The following is a 19,250-nucleotide window of genomic DNA, read 5'->3' on the forward strand; positions in this document are numbered from 1 at the left end:
GAGCAAATATCAAATAAACTACAAATAAAATAAACAAAATGGTCTATTCTTAAAATAGTAATAAATGAAACAATATAATCATGAGAAATAAATGTCTACATATTCAAATTCTACTGTTCTCACCAATTCGTGTGATTTTATTATGTGAAAGTTCAAGATTTTGGATATTAGTGCAGCCATCCAAACCATGAAAAGAAGTCAGTTGATTTTGATTAAGAAGAACAACACAGAGATTTTCCAGATTTTCACAATTGATGGTCTCAATATGGTTTTCCTAAAACAAAGAACAAATGTAATTAGTTTTGTTTCAGTGACTTATTAATGAAACATTTAAAGCTTGTAAAAATAGGAAGGATAAGGTATGATCCCCAAATAAATGTGACTCAATGTTTAAAATAACTATGCAGAATGTGATGCTATCTCGATGAAAATATTAACTAAAGAAATAATTAACTAATTATGTATTGTTAATAATCTTAAAATATAGAAAATACAAGAAAACATAGAGGATTGTGTAACAAAATATTTCAAACAAAATATTCCAACAGGGTGTAGATTATGGTAGACTTAACAGTCCTCAATTAAGTGGCTATTGAAAAACTGCACATTTGGTCACAGTTCCTATAAAACTGTTACATGAGTAACAGTTTATAAAACATGGACATGAGCGCATTTTGCATGTGTGAAGGATGTGACCCATTACGAGCCAGAGGGTAGACCGTGGTAGACTGTTACTTCGGTAGCCCCTGATAAACCTCACAGGCCAATACCCACTCATCCATAGTCCCCTCCCACACAAACTCAGAGCTTAGCCCACAGACCACCAGCGGGCATGATGCCGGCGGATACTTGCTAAGCACCTGCATATTAGAGCTTGTCTTTCTGGCACACTTACTCTTGGGTTTGAGCCATCCTATAAAGAAACCCAACACAGCTGACAGAGAGAGAGATTGAAATTCCCAGCCCCCAAAGCATCAGGCATATAAAGGAAGGCATTTTTGGACATTCCAGTCCCAGCTGCAAATTACATAAGAGACCCAATCAACACAATACAAAGCAGAAGAAATGCTCAGACAAGTGAGTCTGTCTGGTCTCAGTTCATGGCCCACAAAACCATGTGCAAATAAAATGGTTGTTTTAATTTACTATGTAATGTAAACATTTGTTATGCAGCAAAAAGTAAAAATCACTACATCATCTGCTAACAGAAGAGTAGTCTCTGGGCCATACCACCAAATCATCTTCCTACGACTCTCACAAATGTTGACCCTTGAGCTCTTTAGACCCTGAATTGCAAGTTATTTTAGTAAATTTTCTTCAAAATTGTGATTTCTGAAATATAAATATGAATCCATTTTACATTTTAAAATAAATAAGACATATTTTATTATAAGATAAATTTAAAAAAGAGGACACACCTGTACATCAATGTACTTCAGTTTTTTGCAGTTACTCAGGCTGTGCAAAGACATTAATCCACAGCGCCGAAGAGACAGAAACTGAAGGTTTGTACACTCTGCCAGTGTGGAGAGACTGCAACCTGGCAAATCTTGAAATGTAACTGTTGTAACCTAGACAATTTAAGAAAATTGGAGTGCATGAAATTATCTAACAATAATGAATATAGATTATCTTGGCCTTGCAAGCTGTTTTTAAAAATTCATCTAAAAAATTAATATTTTATTTGAAACACCCATTTGTTAACAACTCAATTTCACTTAAGTGGGCTTCTTGTGATCCCCACATAGAGAAATCAAAATAATGCAATCATCCATGACCAAGTCCATAAGGAATATGCATAGAATCATTAATACAATAATTTACTAGTCTCTGATTTTTCACTGAATTCCCTTTCCTTGTTTTCCATGTCTGTGGTTATTATTTTCAGGGTTGTCCTACATAAATGTTTAATATCTGAATTTGACAGTATCTTAGGAATACCTGGATAATAATAGGAGCCACAACAGTTCAGAGGATATATTTTGTGTCCCACCTGCCATGCTTCAACTAGAATGGCTCAGCTATCTTCCAAAAAAGAAGAAAGTTTGAGAAATTTTATAACCTGCAATAAGTAGAGCCATGCAATAATAACTGAATCATGTTATACAAACAACATTCTATTACAAGTCATCTGTATTATAAATGTATGAATCATTCCTTGCTACGGACGAAAGTAATACAACCAGCGCATATAGAATCTGTAGTATAACAAACCATAAATAGTAATTTTTTCCTGCACTTTTCAAACATTTTGAAGACCATGCATTTACAACATCTCATATAATTGAAATATTACTGCGAATGCAATATTTAGTAAAGCTTTTTTTCTTGCAGAATTTTCCTATCTTTTTGGTTTTAGTCTTTTTAGCTAAAGAAAATTCCATATCAAAGAATCAATTCAACTTTATGCTACGTATATTAAGGACTACACTCAGAGTTCTAAAAGAGTATGTCAGGAGCGGGAGCCAAGATGGCGGCGTGAGTAGAGCAGTGGAAATCTCCTCCCAAAAACACATAGAGCTATGAAAATATAACAAAGAAAAATCTTCCTAAAATAGAGACCACAGGACACAGGACAACATCCAGACCACATCCACACCTGCAAGAACCCAGCGCCTTGTGAAGGGGGTAAGATACAAGCCCCAGCCCGGCGGGACCCGAGCGCCCCTCCCCCCGGCTCCCGGCGGGTGGAGAGAAACCGGAGCAGTTTTTTTTTTGGCGAGCGCTTTTTGGAAGCCTTAGAGGGACGGGCCCCCGTTGCTGGGGAGGCAGGGTGGCGGGACCGGTGAGGAGGTGCCTGGGAACAGCGCCGGAGGACAAAGAATATCCCGCGTTTCTCCCTGCGAGACCTGGGGGCGGGTGCCTGAGACCGGTGCCTGAGGACGGAGGAGGTCGCGCGTTTTTCCCCTTTTTTTTTTTTTCTCTTTTTGGCAAGCGCTTTTTGGAAGCCTTGAAGGGACGGGGACCCCAGTGCTAGGGAGGCACGGTGGCGGGACTGGTGAGCGGGTGGCTGGGACCGGCGCCTGAGGACAAAGAATATCCCCCGTTTTTCCCTGCGGGACCGGTGGGCGGGTGCCTGAGACCGGCACTTGAGGACAGAGGAAATCGCGCGTTTTTCCCCTTTTTTTTTTCTCTTTTCTGCGAGTGCTTTTTGGAAGCCTAAAAGGGACAGGGACCCCGGTGCTAGGGAGGCAGGGCGGCGGGACTGGTGAGCGGGTGCCTGGGACCGGCACCTGAGGACAAAGAATATCCCGCATTTTTCCCTGTGGGACCGGTGGGTGGGTGCCTGAGACCAGCACCTGAGGACGGAAGAAATCGCGCGTTTTTCCCCTTTTTTTTCTCTCTTTTTGCCAAGTGCTTTTTGGAAGCCTTGAAGGGACAGGGACCCCGGTGCTAGGGAGGCAGGGCGGCAGGACTGGTGAGCGGGTGCGTGGGACCAGTGCCTGAGGACAAAGAATATTGAGCGTTCCTTCCCTGCGGGACCGGTGGGTGGGTGCTTTTTGGAAGCCTTGAAAGGACAGGGACCCTGGTGCTAGGGAGACAGGGCAGCAGGACCAGTGCGCGGGTGCCTGGGACCGGCACCTGAGGAAAAAAAAAAAAAATCGCGTGTTTTTTCTTTTTTTTTTCCTTTCTGTTCCCTCTCTCATTGTTGCTGTTGTTGTTTTGGTTTGGAGAGTGCTTTTTGGAAATCTTAAAGGGGCAGGACAGGTCACTTAGACCAGAAGCAGGGAATCTGGGGATCTCTGGGCACTCTAACCCCCTGGGCAGCAGGGAGCACAGAGGCCCCTTACGGAGATAAATAGTCTCCTGGCTGCTCCCCCTCTAACGGGGCTCCACCATTTTGGAGGAACAGCCCCAGCCAGGCCAAGCCCACAGCAACAGCGGAGATAAACCCCAAAGCAACTGGGCAGGAAGCAGAAGCCCTGTCTGCGCACAGCTGCCCAGCACAAGCCACTAGAGGTCGCTATTCTCCCAGGAAAAGGCTACAAACCAACAAGAAGGGAAGCTCTTCCAGCGGTCACTTGTACCAGCTCTGCAGACTATCTCTATCACCATGAAAAGGCAAAACTACAGGCAGACAAAGATCACAGAGACAACACCTGAGAAGGAGACAGACCTAACTAGTCCTCCTGAAAAAGAATTCAAAATAAAAATCATGAACATGCTGACAGAGATGCAGAAAAAAATGCAAGAGCAATGGGATGAGATGCAGAGAAAAATGCAAGAGCAGTGGGATGAGATGCAGAGAAAAATGCAAGAGCAGTGGGATGAAGTCCGGAAGGAGATCACAGATGTCAGGAAAGAGATCACAGAAGTGAAACAATCCCTGGAAGGATTTATAAGCAGAATGGATAAGATGCAAGAGGCCATTGAAGGAATAGAAGCCAGAGAACAGGAACGTATAGAAGCTGACATAGAGAGAGATAAAAGGATCTCCAGGAATGAAACAACACTAAGAGAAATATGTGACCAATACAAAAGGAAAAACATTCGTATTATAGGGATACCAGAAGAGGAAGAAAGAGGAAAAGGGATAGAAAGGGTCTTTGAAGAAATAATTGCTGAAAACTTCCCCAAACTGGGGGAGGAAATAATCGAACAGACCATGGAATTATACAGAACCCCCAACAGAAAGGATCCAAGGAGGACAACACCAAGACACATAATAATTAAAATGGCAAGGATCAAGGACAAGGAAAGAGTTTTAAAGGCAGCTAGAGAGAAAAAGGTCACCTATAAAGGAAAACCAATCAGGCTAACATCAGACTTCTCAACAGAAACCCTACAGGCCAGAAGAGAATGGCATGATATACTTAATGCAATGAAACAGAAGGGCCTTGAACCAAGGATACTGTATCCAGCACGACTATCATTTAAATATGATGGTGGGATCAAACAATTCCCAGACAAGCAAAAGCTGAGGGAATTTGCTTCCCACAAACCACCTCTACAGGGCATCCTACAGGGACTGCTCTAGATGGGAGCACCCCTAAAAAGAGCACAGAACAAAACACACAACATATGAAGAAGGGAGGAGGAGGAATAAGAAGGGAGAGAAGAAAAGACTCTCCAGACAGTGTATATAACAGCTCAATAAGCGAGCTAAGTTAGGCAGTAAGATACTAAAGAAGCTAACCTTGAACCTTTGGTAACCACGAATCTAAAGCCTGCAATGGCAATAAGTACATATCTTTCAATAGTCACCCTAAATGTAAACGGACTTAATGCACCAATCAAAAGACATAGAGTAATAGAATGGATAAAAAAGCAAGACCCATCTATATGCTGCTTACAAGAAACTCACCTTAAACCCAAAGATAAGCATAGACTAAAAGTCAAGGGATGGAAAAACATATTTCAGGCAAACAACAGTGAGAAGAAAGCAGGGGTTGCAGTACTAATATCAGACAAAATAGACTTCAAAACAAAGAAAGTAACAAGAGATAAAGAAGGCCACTACATAATGATAAAGGGCTTAGTCCAACAAGAGGATATAACCATTCTAAATATATATGCACCCAATACAGGAGCACCAGCATATGTGAAGCAAATACTAACAGAACTAAAGAGGGAAATAGACTGCAATGCATTCATTGTAGGAGACTTCAACACACCACTCACCCCAAAGGATAGATCCACCGGGCAGAAAATAAGTAAAGACACACAGGCACTGAACAACACACTAGAACAGATGGACCTAATAGACATCTATAGAACTTTACATCCAAAAGCAACAGGATATACATTCTTCTCAAGTGCACATGGAACATTCTCTAGAATAGACCACATACTAGCTCACAAAAAGAGCCTCAGTAAATTCCACAATATTGAAATTCTACCAACCAATTTTTCAGACCACAAAGGTATGAAAGTAGAAATAAATTCTACAAAGAAAACAAAAAGGCTCACAAACACATGGAGGCTTAACAACATGCTACTAAATAATCAATGGATCAATGAACAAATCAAAATAGAGATCAAGGAATATATAGAAACAAATGACAACAACAACACTAAGCCCCAACTTCTGTGGGATGCAGCGAAAGCAGTCTTAAGAGGAAAGTATATAGCAATCCAGGCACACTTGAAGAAGGAAGAACAATCCCAAATGAATAGTCTAACATCACAATTATTAAAACTGGAAAAAGAAGAACAAATGAGGCCTAAAGTCAGCAGAAGGAGGGACATAATAAAGATCAGAGAAGAAATAAACAAAATTGAGAAGAATAAAACAATAGCAAAAATCAACGAAACCAAGAGCTGGTTCTTTGAGAAAATAAACAAAATAGATAAGCCTCTAGCCCAACTTATTAAGAGAAAAAGAGAGTCAACACAAATCAACATAATCAGAAATGAGAATGGAAAAATCACGACAGACTCCACAGAAATACAAAGAATTATTAAAGACTACTATGAAAACCTATATGCCAACAAGCTGGAAAACCTAGAAGAAATGGACAACTTCCTAGAAAAATACAACCTCCCAAGACTGACCAAGGAAGAAACACAAAAGTTAAACAAACCAATTACAAGCAAAGAAATTGAAACAGTAATCAAAAAACTACCCAAGAACAAAACCCCGGGGCCGGACGGATTTACCTCGGAATTTTATCAGACACACAGAGAAGACATAATACCCATTCTCCTTAAAGTGTTCCACAAAATAGAAGAAGAGGGAATACTCCCAAACTCATTCTATGAAGCCAACATCACCCTAATACCAAAACCAGGCAAAGACCCCACCAAAAAAGAAAATTACAGACCAATATCCCTGATGAACGTAGATGCAAAAATACTCAATAAAATATTAGCAAACAGAATTCAACAGTATATCAAAAGGATCATACACCATGACCAAGTGGGGTTCATCCCAGGGATGCAAGGATGGTACAACATTCGAAAATCCATCAACATCATCCACCACATCAACAAAAAGAAAGACAAAAACCACATGATCATCTCCATAGATGCTGAAAAAGCATTTGACAAAATTCAACATCCATTCATGATAAAAACTCTCAGCAAAATGGGAATAGAGGGCAAGTACCTCAACATAATAAAGGCCATATATGATAAACCCACAGCCAGCATTATACTGAACAGCGAGAAGCTGAAAGCATTTCCACTGAGATCGGGAACCAGACAGGGATGCCCACTCTCCCCACTGTTATTTAACATAGTACTGGAGGTCCTAGCCACGGCAATCAGACAAAACAAAGAAATACAAGGAATCCAGATTGGTAAAGAAGAAGTTAAACTGTCACTATTTGCAGATGATATGATACTGTACATAAAAAACCCTAAAGACTCCACTCCAAAACTACTAGAACTGATATCGGAATACAGCAAAGTTGCAGGATACAAAATCAACACACAGAAATCCGTAGCTTTCCTATACACTAACAACGAATCAATAGAAAGAGAAATCAGGAAAACAATTCCATTCACCATTGCATCAAAAAGAATAAAATACCTAGGAATAAACCTAACCAAGGAAGTGAAAGACTTATACTCTGAAAACTACAAGTCACTCTTAAGAGAAATTAAAGGGGACACTAATAAATGGAAACTCATCCCATGCTCATGGCTAGGAAGAATTAATATCGTCAAAATGGCCATCCTGCCGAAAGCAATATACAAATTTGATGCAATCCCTCTCAAATTACCAGCAACATTCTTCAATGAATTGGAACAAATAATTCAAAAATTCATATGGAAACACCAAAGACCCCGAATAGCCAAAGCAATCCTGAAAAAGAAGAATAAAGTAGGGGGGATCTCACTCCCCAACTTCAAGCTCTACTACAAAGCCATAGTAATCAAGACAATTTGGTACTGGCACAAGAACAGAGCCACAGACCAGTGGAACAGATTAGAGACCCCAGAAATTAACCCAAACATATATGGTCAATTAATATTTGATAAAGGAGCCATGGACATACAATGGCAAAATGACAGTCTCTTCAACAGATGGTGCTGGCAAAACTGGACAGCTACATGTAGGAGAATGAAACTGGACCATTGTCTAACCCCATATACAAAGGTAAACTCAAAATGGATCAAAGACCTGAATGTAAGTCACGAAACCATTAAACTCTTGGAAAAAAACATAGGCAAAAACCTCTTAGACATAAACATGAGTGATCTCTTCTTGAACATATCTCCCCGGGCAAGGAAAACAACAGCAAAAATGAGCAAGTGGGACTACATTAAGCTGAAAAGCTTCTGTACAGCGAAAGACACCATCAATAGAACAAAAAGGAACCCTACAGTATGGGAGAATATATTTGAAAATGACAGATCTGATAAAGGCTTGACGTCCAGAATATATAAAGAGCTCACACGCCTCAACAAACAAAAAACAAATAACCCAATTAAAAAATGGGCAGAGGAACTGAACAGACAGTTCTCCAAAAAAGAAATACAGATGGCCAAGAGACACATGAAAAGATGCTCCACATCGCTAATTATCAGAGAAATGCAAATTAAAACTACAATGAGGTATCACCTCACACCAGTAAGGATAGCTGCCATCCAAAAGACAAACAACAACAAATGTTGGCGAGGCTGTGGAGAAAGGGGAACCCTCCTACACTGCTGGTGGGAATGTAAATTAGTTCAACCATTGTGGAAAGCAGTATGGAGGTGCATCAAAATGCTCAAAACAGACCTACCATTTGACCCAGGAATTCCACTCCTAGGAATTTACCCTAAGAACGCAGCAATCAAGTTTGAGAAAGACAGATGCACTCCTATGTTTATCGCAGCACTATTTACAATAGCCAAGAATTGGAAGCAACCTAAATGTCCATCTGTAGATGAATGGATAAAGAAGATGTGGTACATATACACAATGGAATACTACTCAGCCATAAGAAGTGGAAAAATCCAACCATTTGCAGCAACATGGATGGAGCTGGAGAGTATTATGCTCAGTGAAATAAGCCAAGCGGAGAAAGAGAAATACCAAATGATTTCACTCATCTGAGGAGTATAGGAACAAAGGAAAAACTGAAGGAACAAAACAGCAGCAGAATTACAGAACCCAAAAATGGACTAACAGGTACCAAAGGGAAAGGAACTGGGGAGGATGGGTGGGCAGGGAGGGATAAGGGGGGGGAAGAAGAAGGGGGGTATTAAGATTAGCATGCATGGGGGGGAGGGAGAAAGGGGAGGGTGGGCTGCACAACACAGAGAGGACAAGTAGTGACTCTACAACATTTTGCTAAGCTGATGGACAGTAACCGTAATGTGGTTGTTAGGGGGGACCTGATATAGGGGAGAGCATAGTAAACATAGTATTCTTCAGGTAAGTGTAGATTAAAAATTTAAAAAAAAAAAAAAAGAAAGAAAGAAAGAAAAGGGGGATTACTCCTTAACAGGATAAAACTATTGGTAAATCAAAGATCAACGCATGCTTTAAATATCCTTAATGTTGATCACTTAAAGGGTGTCAGATGATCAGCTATGGAGGTACTCTTTTCTGATAATATTCCTTTCTCTTAATTAAAAAAAAAAAAAAAAAAGCAGTTACTGTGTGCTGACCTCCAATGAGTTCTGCACAGTGGTATAGAGGGCATGTCAAAGTGTGGGCAAAGGGTCTGTTTGTTTCTACGCAGAAGATCAAGGCCTAGCTTGGATACCCAGAAAATGAACTAAGATACGATATGAGGAGGAGCTTCCGGCATCAGCACTCTCTGGAGGACTCGTGCCGGGGGATGATCATCAAAAAGCCTCCACAGGGATCCGGACGATGCTGCGGTTGTGGCTGCATCCAGCCCACCATCTCCTGGACTTGCCATGAGAAGGAGGAGGGAGATGTCTAGGCTGGCATGTGCATACAGTGAGACAACGAATTTGACTGGATCTGTACTGTTGGAACTCAACCAGGAGTTGGGAGGGGTGCAAGTTGTAGCACCCCAAAATCTCATGACTATAGACTATCTATGGTTAAAAGAACATATGGGATGTGAACAGATCCCAGAAATGGGCTGCTTTAATTTGTCTGATGGTTCAAGTACAGTTGGAAAATATCCATCATATCATAGATAAATTTTCACAAATGCCTAGGGTGCCTAAATGGTTTTCTTGGCTTCACTGGAGATGGCTGGTAATTATAGATTTGCTTTGTTTATGTCACCGTATTCCTATTATGTCAATATGTGTGTGCAAATTAGTTAGTAGTTTAAAACCTATACATACTTAAGGTACTATACAAGAAGATATGTCAAAGAAATAATCAATCCTCCCAAGTTTCCTTCATATGCTACATCTATAGCTTTTCTTCTTCCTTCCTAATTACAAACTTTAAATAGAATTCGTGCCTCATATCGAATTTACCGAGTATCATAATTCCTCCAGGTGGTAAAGATACCTCGAGACAAGTGCTGGGCATAGAAGCCACAGGGCATAAATCTGCAAAGAAGTAAAAAGCTAACCTTTGCAAACAATATGGCTTCTCTCTCACTTACCAACTTTACATTTCCCTGTATGGCCCCGGAAGATGACTGGTTAGCCAGAGACGGGTAAGATTCCTCAAGGGAGGAACAACCTAAGACAGGCACAGTCGCAGGGGGGCCATCAGGTGAGAATTTGGGGATCAACAGAGGTGAGGCTCAGAACCTCACCCCCCCTGCTTTGAGAGAAATCTTCTGCATCCGTGGATGTTTTGCTGCCCTTGTCTAGCCTGGATTAATACTTAGTCCATAGGCACACACCTGATCATCTGATCATCTACATTTGCCTTCTTACAGCACTAAACTATGTTTTCTACCTTTATCTTGCATCTACCTACCACTTCAGCATTTTATTAAAAATAAAAATAATAATAATAATAGGAGAAATGTGGGATCAACATATAAATCAAGTACAAAAATCAAATGAATATTCATATTTGACCTGATGGTTTATAGGTCATATTGCATGATCAAAACCGAAAGTTTCTGTGATGACTGCCCTTGTACTGTTCACCATGTAAGAATTTATTCACTCTGTAAGAATTCGTTCACCATGTAAGAACTTGTTCGTTATGCTTCAGAAGATTGGAGACTGACGAGAATTAGGCTTGAGATGGATTAATGATTGTACATTGAGCATTGACCCCCCTATACTGAATTTTATTGTTGTTAACAACCATTTGATCAATAAATATGAGAGATGCCCTCTCAAAAAAAAAAACAAAAAAAAAAAAACACAATGTTGAACAAAAGAAGCCAGATACAAAAAAAGTACATACTGTATGATTTTATGCACATGAAGTCTAAAAGTTGCTAAAAATAATCTTATGTTGTTTTGTGATTACCCATGGAGAGGGTAGTAACTAAGGGGGGCCTCTAGGGTCTGGGGAACCAGAACATTCTGTTTCTTGTCCTCAGTGGTGGTTAGATGGGGATCATAACATATTGAGCTGTATGATTTGTACACTTTTCTGTATACGTGTTATAGCTCAAGAAAATGCTTACTTAAAAAAAGACTTTAAAAGTTCATCTCTTTTGTTGTTAAATATTGCCACTTTTTCTTTAGCTATTGAGGTGCTATTGTTTTTCTATCCCTTATCTGTTAATTCAACAAATTTTTTTTTGTTGACAAACTACATACAAGGTACTGTGCTAGGCAAAGGACTCCACTATACTGTTAGGAAGATGACTAGTCATATTTTGAAAGCTTGAAAAACTCTTCTAGAAGCTGCTGTCAAAACTTTCTATTAATCTTCAAGATTCTTTCCTATCAGAACTTCATATTCCCTCTTTGGCTTCTGCATAAAACTGTTTTGACATAGTGGTCACCTCCCAGCTGGTGTTTTTGGCTTTTGCCCAAGAAAATCCTGCTTTCTGATGTCTGGTCTCTTGTTTTCCCCAGCTGTTCCTAATCTTTGAACTCAATCTGCCATCTTGGATACATCAGATTCTTCCTGGCTCCTCTCTCCCATCATTTCTTTTAAGAATTTAAGGAATGAGAAATTCGTTCAAAACTCTATTTCTATCCTGTGGAGACTCAAGCTTACTCTGCTCTCAGGGAATTATTCACTATTATATAGCTGAGATAAAGTTGTTGCTATATCCCAAAGGACAGTTTCCTTTCCTGTTTTGTATTAAAGTTTGTATTGGCTAAAAAAAAAAAAAAAAAAAAAAAAGAGTATGTCAGATACAGAAATATTTTTGGATTAGTGAAAAGCTTATTAAACTCAAAAGCTCTTACCTAATTAAGATGGCAGACAAATAATGTAATCATATCTTGGCTCTTCACTATAATTGAGTTCATGCACAGAAATAACTATATAAGCTAAGTCACTTTGTAGTAAGAATACTTTCATATTTTCATATAAAAAATCCTAAGGCCAGGTTTCTCATGTACTGAACAACAATTTTAAAATTATTAGATTAATAGGAAGAGTCTAGTGTATATCATATTCAAAACAAATTTAAAAATGCTATCAAAATTGAAAGCATATTGCTTCAAAAAAAAAGCTGGAAAATGTATAAAATTCTTAAGTGCAGTAACTCCTTTTCATATGCAACATTTCTTGTGCATTAAATTAAACTAAAAGTTTTAAATTTATATATTTACGTGAGTAGGAAGACCATATGTTCATAGAGATATAAAGAAGGGATTAAGTCTACTCCCTGCTTTAAGTAGCAAAAGCAATCACTGACATTTTTAAAACTTCAGGTGAATGTTTCTAGGTTTATAATTTTTTATAAAATTTCTGAATTATTCATAATTTAACAACTTTTGAAACAAAATTCTGTTATGATTTTTCAGAAAGAAAAATTTTCATTCATTTGTGACAAGGTAACTGCTGTGTAATGCTTGTTTAATTAGCCCACAAAGAGATCCTCTAAATTCTGTCATTGGAAAATTCACTCTATACTAAAAAATGGAGACACACTATTTAAAATTGAGTACTTAAAAACTGAAAACTATGACTGCAGCTTTTTTAGTTAACAAAGCTACTCTACCTTATAGTTTATATTATTCTGCCTAATTTATTAACACGCTGCTTACAATCTGCTACATAAATTCTATTAAGTTCTAGTAGTGATGTAGCAATTTATTGAGTTTAATTTAATTACAGTACAGAAATGACATTGCTACAGTATCCTTGTTAATGGTATCTACTTTTGAATATAAGACATTTCATATTTCCTCCTACCTGTTACTGAGATTTTAAAAATTTCCTTATGATACAGCAATTTATTCTATACCCTGTTCTGGACTTTTCCAAACATACAAGATCAAAATAAATTTTTAGATTAATCATTTATTGGTACACGCAAGACAATAATCACATAAATAAAACTGCTTATGCTCCAAAAATAAAGATTGACATAGAATTCACACTTGTGTTCCTCACTGTATAATCCACCTGGAAAAAAAGAGCAAGTGGATGCTCATTAAATATTTCTTATATAAACAAATGAATAAACCACTCTAGCCCTATGGCCAAACCAAAATATATTTATAGTATTCATGGCTTGTTTTGCTTATATAGGGTAATATAAAAATAATTGAAAATTAGTATTTTGGGGCTTTCATGACTTGGAAATGAATTGTTCCTCCTAAAGAACCTATGACTCATTCATTATATTTTTAATTTAAAAACATCACAGATCAGTTTTCCTCTTAGTCATCCATATTTCCCCAAATCGTTGGCAGCCTGGGGTACATAAAATGACTTGAAGCAGCTTTTTGTACTTAAGAGAGTTCGTTCAGTTGTTCTTGGTTCAACACAGTGAGTGTAAGACATCCATAGGAAACCATAAGTACAAAAGTAAGGAAAGTAATGCCTGTATGTTTTGCTTTTCACAGAACATCCGTTCAGTGCCAGAACCTCAAATCTATTGAACCTGGAGAAACAATATTGTTTAAAAACTCAGCTGCAAAGAGATTAAATCCAAGGTAAGATTAGTAACTTATATGAAATAAAATCTAATTTTTAGTATTTCATGCACCGTTACAGCACCAACATATTACAATTTGCTTTTTATAAGGGATGTGAGATGTTCTGATTTAAGTTAATCAGAAGCTAAAATGTTATCCTGCCATGTTATAAACTTAGCATTCTTTTCTGTGGTTGTTAGTTAAAGCACGTTGTCATTAGCAGCAAAATATCAAATAAAGATAAATGAATTAGTTAAAACACTAAAAGCAGGAAAAATAAAAATACATTAGTTGCCAATAATCATTGCTCTTCAGTCATATCCTTTAGGTATGTCACTGTGGGTGGTCCAGCATTTTCAACTTTGAATTTCTTTGGTGAAACATACTATGAAGCAGCCCTCAAAAATCCAATTGCCTTTCTCTTCAGATGCTTAGAACCATGTTTGAAAATGATTATTATGTATTTTAGAAATCATGGGTTATGTTGCTCATATATGGTATATTAAAATCCATTAATCCTATAAAATAGGTATTGCTCTTCCCAGTTTATAGGAGACAAAAACTAAGGTTCAGAAAGTTTAAGCACCTTGCAAAAGGTGCCACAGTCAGTATATGGCATAAATAAAATTAGATTCTGGATCTTACTTAATAACAAGGTTTGATAGTACTTTATGAAATCATGCTCAAATAATTTTACATCAATTTCCTTTTTAGTCAATACACTCTTTCTAAATTGTAAATTTTGAGATAAGATTAACACTCAGTGGGACTTATTTATCCATCCTCCCACTCATCAATCCCACAGTTAAGTAATGAAAGCCACTATTTGTCTGGCAATACATAAAGCGGCATAAACGGACAAGAGGCAGCCCTGATTTGTGTCTTTCAGGCTCAAAGTGAGAGATTAATATAAGCAAAATGAACTCATTACTTGGTGAAATTCTAGAAGAGCAAACTTTTTTTCTTCTGAAGATCCTCTCCAGAAGGACCTTTCAAGGATAGTATTGGGTGATCAAGATAAGGAAACAGATGTGAAGCTAAGAGATTAGGAAACCAGAGTAAGAAAGTGAGTCGTGGGTCGGTAGCAACAGTGAATGAAGACAGTACAATAAGCCATCTGCCAGAGTCATTACAATATGACATTCTATGACGGTTCAACATTTATATGGCACTTCACATATATTTTTCTTCCTTTTACTATATATTTGATGCTTCAAAGTAAAATTAAGTGCTTGAAATAGTTTCTTGGAATAGTGGTCTGAGGAGTACAGTGTCCTTTAGAACACTGCTACTCAAATGAGTCCACGGACCAGAACCAGTAGAACCACCTGGGGCACTGCAAAAATGCAGGACTTTGGGGTGATCACCAGATCCCCTCAGTTCTCAGTTCTCTTTGCGTTGGACAAAACACAGACCACCAATGAAAGAGTAGAGCGCTACTATCTCTAACTTTAGTTTTACTTTTTCAGTTTTCACTGTAGGCATGAAACTGTCACTCATGCCTAACCCAGACAGGTATTCGTTAAGGACAATTACCTTACATAATGTAGTGGCTAATGACATCAATTCAGACAGCCTGCATCAACATCTTTGGGAAAACAGAAAAAGAATGTTTCCAGAGATAATGTAGCCAAAGGGGAGGGAAAAAAAGTAATACAAGAACTAATGAGAGATTCTATATATATAGTTCTCTAGATCTCATGGATATGGCAAATACATTGCCTAGGAAATAGACGAACTTCAAATTAGTTCTTGTTCCTTATACTGCTCTTTCATATCCCAGAGATCTCCTGAAACCCCACCACTTATTATCATCTCCGTAGAATATTCTGAAATCATATTTACAGCAATTATCAAGATCTGCAGTCACGTATTTATTTGTGTATTTATGTGTTTAATACCTTTTTGTCCACCAAAGTCACTCCACGAGGGCAAGGACTGAGGTTTGCTTTTGTCTTTTTAGTCCAACAATAAATACTGATCAATCATTTGGATAGATGAATATTTGGTGAGTGAATGTATAAAATAAGTGTATATATGTTAATACAAATGTTTTCTTTCTTAGGTCTCTGTCTCTACCAAAAATCTAAGTAAATTTTATTGACTATCACATCTGACATTAAGGTCCCAGATAAATTTATATATTTTGATCATAAGGTCCTTTCTAATATTACCATATTTCAGTTTTTACTATTTTTCTATACATTTGTTAGTTTCTCTCTCAATTTTGGTTGAAAATGTTCTATAAACATTGATAATTAGTAGCACTTAGTGACAATTATTTTAGATTTCAGGCATATATGCACCATGCTTATATAGCACAGGACTAAATAATTACGTTTCTATACAGACATTCTACAGTCATCTATTGTAAGCCCTTCTTTCCCAGCACTCAAGTATAGAGCAATCTACTTCATCCCCAAAGGAGCCACTAGGTGGTGCTGTGCCCAAGCCAAAGGGACACTTCCCATTGAACACCAAGTTAATAGTTTTCCTATTCTAATTCAACCCTAAATTCCTAGATGCCTCCACTCATCGAAGCTTGACAATGACTAGCGGCAGGTGCTTAAACAGTCTTCAAGACAGAAATCAAATCTTTGTACGGTGCTTCACTGAGGGAGAAGATCCCCTGAATAATTTTGACAGGTCTTTAAAATACATCCCCCCTGAAATGGGGCAGTATTTCATCAGCAACTTCACCAATTAAGAGACAAAAGTCTTGGATACAAAACATGCCTTCTACTCATATTTTTAAAGTAACATTTTAGAGAACCAATTGCAATTCAATATGAAAAAGTGCTATAAAATTATAAAATACCTGCTGTAAAGAATCCCAAGGGCCACCCTGAAGAATTTCTAATGTATTCAAAGGGGGCATCGTGTTCGCTGGGCATTTTACAGGTCTCTTTCTTTTAACAACTTTCTTCTGATGATTTTGATTGAAAATTTCAAACCAAGGTTTAAATGATTTTATCCAAGCTAGCCTCTTCTCTTCTATAGAAGACACAAGTGATAGCTCTGGTAAAGAGCCGGCCACAGCACTGTCACTTTCAGCTCCATTTCCATGACATTCTTCTGGAATTTCTGTAATCTGAGACTTAAGAGAGTTTACTTCTTTAAAAACTGAGGAGTTCTTTGCATTACAGCCACCTAAGTCTTCACGACGAGCATTTCCATCTGAAGTAAAATCTTGGGTGTTTATTTTGCCTTCTGCATTTATCATGGCATCACTGCTGTTAAAAATTATATCACTATTGCCTTTTGGATTCTCCTCAGTTTCTTTGGATTTTAAATCAATTCTGTTGTCTTGTAGTAGTACATTTCCCCCTGTATCTTCAAAATTTTCTGATTTTAGTGTTAGTAGTTTCTGTTTCATTGAAATCACTGAAATATCACTCTCTTCACACAATGTTCCATTCTGTTCGGATATCTCTTCTCTCTCTACTTTTTGTATCTTATCCTGATGACTATCTTTGATTATTTTCTGTGCTTCATTGTTTTTCACCACATTAATTTCTTGATTATGTCCTAATATTATTACTTGGGTTTCTTGTGTCATATTCTCATTGAAGGCAGGCTTCACATTTTCCTCTTTTTGTATTAGAGACTTTAATTCTTGCAGCTGAAACTGTTCTTTCACATTCTCTTTTAGATCGGGGTTTCCCAGTTTAGTCTTGTCTATATTTTCATATTTTCTTGCTTGCTTGACCACTTTTTCTGAACATTGTTGTCTCGTTAGGTGTTCGATTTTTCCTTCCATTTTAAATGCTGCCAAAATTTCTTGGTTTGAAGCAGATTCTTTTAATTGCACTTGTATTGATTCTTTCAATGTAAGACATCTATTTACATTTTCTCTCTTATTCAATTCTTCAAATAGCCAAAGGGGAACATCTTCCCACATCTTTGAAGTTTTATCCCTTAGCTTTTTGGCTATATCACCCTTATTCTCAGATGTGCCTTCAACAGCTAAATGTTTAGCAGTATATTCCCTGTTCTTTGATGTTCTACTTATTATTAGCTGTTTGCTTGCATCTTCTCTTAATTTTTCTTTGATTAGTAGTTGCTCTTTTTCTTTTCTCAGGATGCTCTTTTTTTCTTCATATTCTTTTTCTCTCCTTTTCCTTTCCTCTTGCTTTTGCTTTTTGATCTCTTCTTCTAGCCTTTGCTTTTCTTCAAATCTTTTTCGGTTTTCTTCTTCTATATGTCGTATTTTTGCTTCTTTTTCTTTCCACTCTTGTGCTTTCCTTTTTTTACTTTCTATTTGTTCTTTTATGATTGGGCCATACTTTCGGTAGACCACAAGTGCTTTATATTTAGCTTGAATTTTTACAGCTGCATTATGCTGCAGTTCTAACAAACGCATCTTTTCTTGTTCCTGTAGGTCTTTAAATCTGGTTCTTTCTTCTTCCATTTGTAAATGCAAGTTTCTGATAAACTCCTAAAGTAAAGTAACATAAAGTAAGCATAAACTAAATGTGTGATGTTATTAAAATATCATCAATACAGATTGAAAACAAGTGTAAAACTGAATAATGCAGTTACTATAAAATTCACTTCAAAGAACTAAAGTCATTTATTTTAAAGTGTATTAATTTTTTAAGTACTGAGGAATTTCAATCAAGTTAGTAAGTTGATACTCTGATATTATGTCTATACTAAGCCACTCAAACATTAGGAATTCTTTGAAGATGGATAGAAAGCATATGAAATCAGAATGACAGAGAAAATGTAAGAGAAACCACAAGCTGAAAGTTGTGTAGGAGAAAAGAACTGTCAGTCAGTCTTTCTGAGACGGGAGTTCTGGTGAAGGAGACTCCCAGGGCTACAACAGAGACTGCAGAGGCAGGGACTTACTCTGTGACACTAATACCAGGAAGGCGGGGTAGGACACACACGTAAGCAATATGAAGAACTAGCCTAGTCACACACCTTATTCTTTCTCAACTATTAAGAAAGTTTGAGATCGTTTGGATAAGGGAAGAAAATATCATTAACGCTAGACTCCTCAAACAAAAGTAAACAGATCAACAAAATTCAGCAAATATTTGAGGAAAACTAGCAACACTGATGGGAGGCAATGAAAATATTGAAGTTAACAGAAAGAAGAGCCAATTTCTAAGAATTAACAGCTATTAAACTAAATAAAAATTTAAACAATGAAAAGCATATTAAAGAAAAACATTTAAATAAGAATAACCCCATATAAAAATGAAATGCAAGTACTCAAAAAAGGACTCACTTAAACAAAAAAATCAAAATATAATTAGTGCTAAACAGCTAATTTCTTGAAGAAAAACTTCAAAATCAGGTGTTTTCCCAAAACAACATATAAAATAACAAAACGTGAAATATATGACATAGATATTCAG

General features: G+C 37.4%; 1 protein-coding gene across 4 annotated transcripts in view; it reads right to left on the reverse strand.

Moving 5' to 3' along the window:
- Positions 1–19,250, reverse strand: part of LRRIQ1 (leucine rich repeats and IQ motif containing 1) — a 200,612-nt gene that overhangs the window by 167,223 nt on the left and 14,139 nt on the right. For all 4 annotated transcript variants that reach the window (XM_073214774.1, XM_017680333.3, XM_017680334.3 and 1 more), the window contains 3 exons: positions 16,700–18,319; positions 1,419–1,571; positions 124–274 (listed from right to left, as the gene is read on the reverse strand). In XM_073214774.1, the coding sequence (XP_073070875.1) occupies positions 124–274; positions 1,419–1,571; positions 16,700–18,319 (1,924 nt within the window). The remainder of the gene's footprint in view (positions 1–123; positions 275–1,418; positions 1,572–16,699; positions 18,320–19,250) is intronic.

This window comes from Manis javanica, chromosome 10 (genome assembly GCF_040802235.1).
Source record: "Manis javanica isolate MJ-LG chromosome 10, MJ_LKY, whole genome shotgun sequence".
Taxonomy (NCBI): Eukaryota; Metazoa; Chordata; class Mammalia; order Pholidota; family Manidae; genus Manis; species Manis javanica.